Source organism: Augochlora pura, unplaced genomic scaffold, assembly GCF_028453695.1.
Source record: "Augochlora pura isolate Apur16 unplaced genomic scaffold, APUR_v2.2.1 APUR_unplaced_1657, whole genome shotgun sequence".
NCBI classification, from domain to species: Eukaryota; Metazoa; Arthropoda; class Insecta; order Hymenoptera; family Halictidae; genus Augochlora; species Augochlora pura.
This window is the reverse complement of record NW_027581725.1, coordinates 451-3,886: the sequence shown is the minus strand read 5'-3', so window position 1 is coordinate 3,886 and position 3,436 is coordinate 451. Positions and strand designations below refer to the sequence as shown.

At 37.5% G+C, this 3,436-nt stretch overlaps 1 protein-coding gene across 1 annotated transcript; it reads left to right on the top strand.

The window, feature by feature from the left end:
• Positions 1-39: 39 nt before the first annotated feature.
• Positions 40-438, top strand: LOC144477512 (histone-lysine N-methyltransferase SETMAR-like). Its single transcript, XM_078195239.1, has one exon. The coding sequence runs from the start codon at positions 40-42 to the stop codon at positions 436-438; it is 399 nt and encodes a 132-aa protein (XP_078051365.1).
• Positions 439-3,436: the final 2,998 nt, after the last annotated feature.

The window sequence follows — 3,436 nt, the reverse complement described above, 5'->3', positions numbered from 1 at the left end:
ATAGTAATATCCTAAATCTTTTTCGCAATTTACGGTGAAATGGCCAGTCAAGTACCAGAAGAGTTACATATCCGGCATTGTATACTTTTTGAGTTTCGCAAGGGTAGTAACGCAACGGTTGCTACCAAAAACATTTGCAATGTTTATCCAAACGCATTAATCGTTCGAAAATGCCAAAGATGGTTTTCTAAGTTTAAATCCGGTAATTTCGATCTTTTCAACTCGTATCGATCAGGAAGACCAACAACTTTCGACAATGATATGTTAAGGGCGGAGGTGGAAGCAAATCCATGTCAAACAATTGAGGAACTGTCGAACACTCTTAAACAGCCTTGGTCAATCATCCAAGAAGATTTAAACCAGATTGGTAAAGAAAGCAGAGCAGGTGTTTGTGCAGGTGTTTCAATTTTGAAGTGCTGCAACCTGGACAAACTATAAATGCAGATCTTTACTGTGAACAGTTAGATCGAGTAAATCAATCTTTAATTGAAAAATATCCAGCAGAATATCGCCAACAGAAAAGGTGTTATTCTGCAACACGATAATGCAAGGCCGCACTGCAAGACGAACCTTGCAACAAATTAATGAATTGGGATGAGAGGTGTTGTCTCACCCACCATACTCACCCGATATTGCGCCGTCGGATTTTCATTTATTCCGATCGTTACAACATTTTCTAAGTGGCAAAAAATTTGAAAATTCGAATGATGTCCAAAATGCAATCTCCAGATATTTTTATGAAAAACCAATTGATTTTTATCGATCCGGCATTGACAATTTGCATACTAGATGGCAAAGGGTTGTTGATAACGAGGGTGATTATATTATTGATTCAAAATAAAATCTTGCTAAAAATTTAGATGTTTGAATTTAATGTAGAAAAACGACATTACCTTCCGGTCCACTTAATATTTCAAGTTTAACATAAAGATTGAGGGTTAGGAAATGTTTATACTACTTTCTTCTTAAAAAGGTAGTCGCTTTATCTCATTTCTGTAAAAAGTTCATTGATTATGTCAGAACTTTGTCGCTTCACCGACACTGTTCTGAGGAAAAAAGCAAAGTGGGGGACAGACGGGAAAGACAGTTGGCAGATGGGGGAGATCTCGTCTCAATGAAGCAGCAGTCCAGAAAGAATAATGGATAATAGCCGGCGCTTGCACGGCTGCCGTCCGAAATTGAATTCTCATGGAATTCCGCGTCGGAAACTATGAAGTGCCTTGTAGGTAAATTATGTATGTTCGCGGCGCGGCAACGATGCGGTACCCTAACCCGGTTCCGCGCATCCATTTACGTGCTTCCGTTTCACTGTCTCGAGCTGCGAGCCCGGAAAACTCTGATTAGCAGTAACGGCCCTCCGCAGCAGATCATGGCCTACGTTCTGCGAATATATAACACGGACGAGTCGAAATTCGTCGTCGCTGTTAGACTTCGCGAGTCCCTGGTCACGCGCCGCCTTCTACAGCCGCGTCCTTTGGACGAAAATCGTATTAGGACGATGCCGCGGATGCCTCGCGGAATAATTCTCGAGCCCAACTTTCCGAGAAGTTCCCGGCGAACTGTTCCGGAACAAGTCTGGCTAAAAATTCTTGAAAAAGTATTGGAAATAGTGAAAACACTCCTGTTTGTACAAAATTATATATTTCGACATTTATTTCACGCCGTAGAGATTATTATATATATATATTGGTAATAGTTATTCATGTGTGGTAAAGAAAGTTATTAATTGGAATAGCATTTTCTGAAAATTTTCTGGAAATGGTTGTATGAAATAGTATTTCAGATGTCTAAATTTCTATCAATTATTGGAATTCTATTACTTGCGATTAATATTTATGAGACAAGTAAGTAAACGTACAGCAAAAGTACAAATACATCGTTTTTAAAAATAAGATCATTCTTATATTTCTCTTAATTAATATATGTAATTGGATCATTTAATATTTCTTTGTTTTTAACAATGTAATTTCTCACGTATTCACACGGAAGTCAAAATATATTCACAAATGTTCGATGAAATTTTATGGAAATAATATTCACCTTCTCGCACAATAAAGGAAATATTTATGTCAATTAAGTATTTCAGATTTATATTGTTAAATAAACTTCTTAAATATTCATTGCATATTCGTAAAACTTGATGTTTTTAAAATTTACCGTTTCATTTAATACCGAAATAAATTACTGTTTAAATTGCTGACCGAAATAACATTACCAAACATTTGTATCCCTTAAATAAAATATTTTTACCCAGATACATTCCAGACGAAAGTTTCGGAATATAGCGAGCATAATATCCGAACGCCTGATAAATTTAGATAAACTGCATCGTCCCGGCACGAGACGGATTTTTTTAACGGCTGCTTGCTAAGTTTCGAAACTCTGGCCATCTGAATTGCTAAACTCTATACCTGCCGCTAGCCCGCCAAACATCCATATGCAGAATACTTGCGCAATTAGCGACGCCCAATTTCCTTCAAATTTTGCATGTTATTTAGTTGCTCTGCATGGCTATGTTTGCGACGATTGAGTCTTGGGAAAGAGTAGATCGAAATACGCATCCTACGAAGTTTACCAAGATTGCAACTTCTGAAAACGGGTGTGCAGTAGAAACTCGGTTATCCGTATTGATCAGGGAAACATGGGAGTTTGGATAATGGAACAGTTACTTGGTTGTAGTGCTAGATTCTTCTTTACTGACTTTCAGGATAGATGCAGTAGAACCCCACTTATCTGAACTCCATTTATCGGAACGTAATTATAGACAATGCCCGATGTAGGAAACTTCTGCTGAACTCCTATTATCTGAACTACTGTCGAACGTTACTCCAATTATGTGAACACCTATTGCTATTACTAGAATTTATCGAGGATTAGATCAAACTCAAACGGATATGGCCACGTGGTCAACGAATGTGTTCATATAACTTATAAAACGCAATAACTTTTTTCAAACTCAAATAAACTGGATTAAATGATAACTTTTTTTTTTAGATGACAAGGGAGCCAGTCTACTAATTTTCTTATGTATTTAAAATGACTTAGAAAGAAACCTCTTATTTTGTATCTATATCAGCCGAGCTCGCCTCTCGTTGGTCAGTGTTTTACCCCAATAATTTGTAAATAAAACCGTGGATTGCATTTTCGCCGAGGAAAAAATTACTACAAATGACCTCGGGAATCCCTCATTTCTCGGAGGTATCATCATTTTGGGACACCCTGTAGGAGGGCTGAAGATAGGAATTCTCGAGATTACTCCAGCCTGTCTTGATTGCGCTAATAAGACTGGAACGATTTTTATATTGTTTCTCACAACCATAAACTTGTCTTGAAGCCATCGTTAAACATTTTTTATGATGTTTAAGTCAGGGGATATCGCTAGCAACGACAGGACTTCAATATTTTTGTTACGAAACCGCTCGTACACTATATGTGC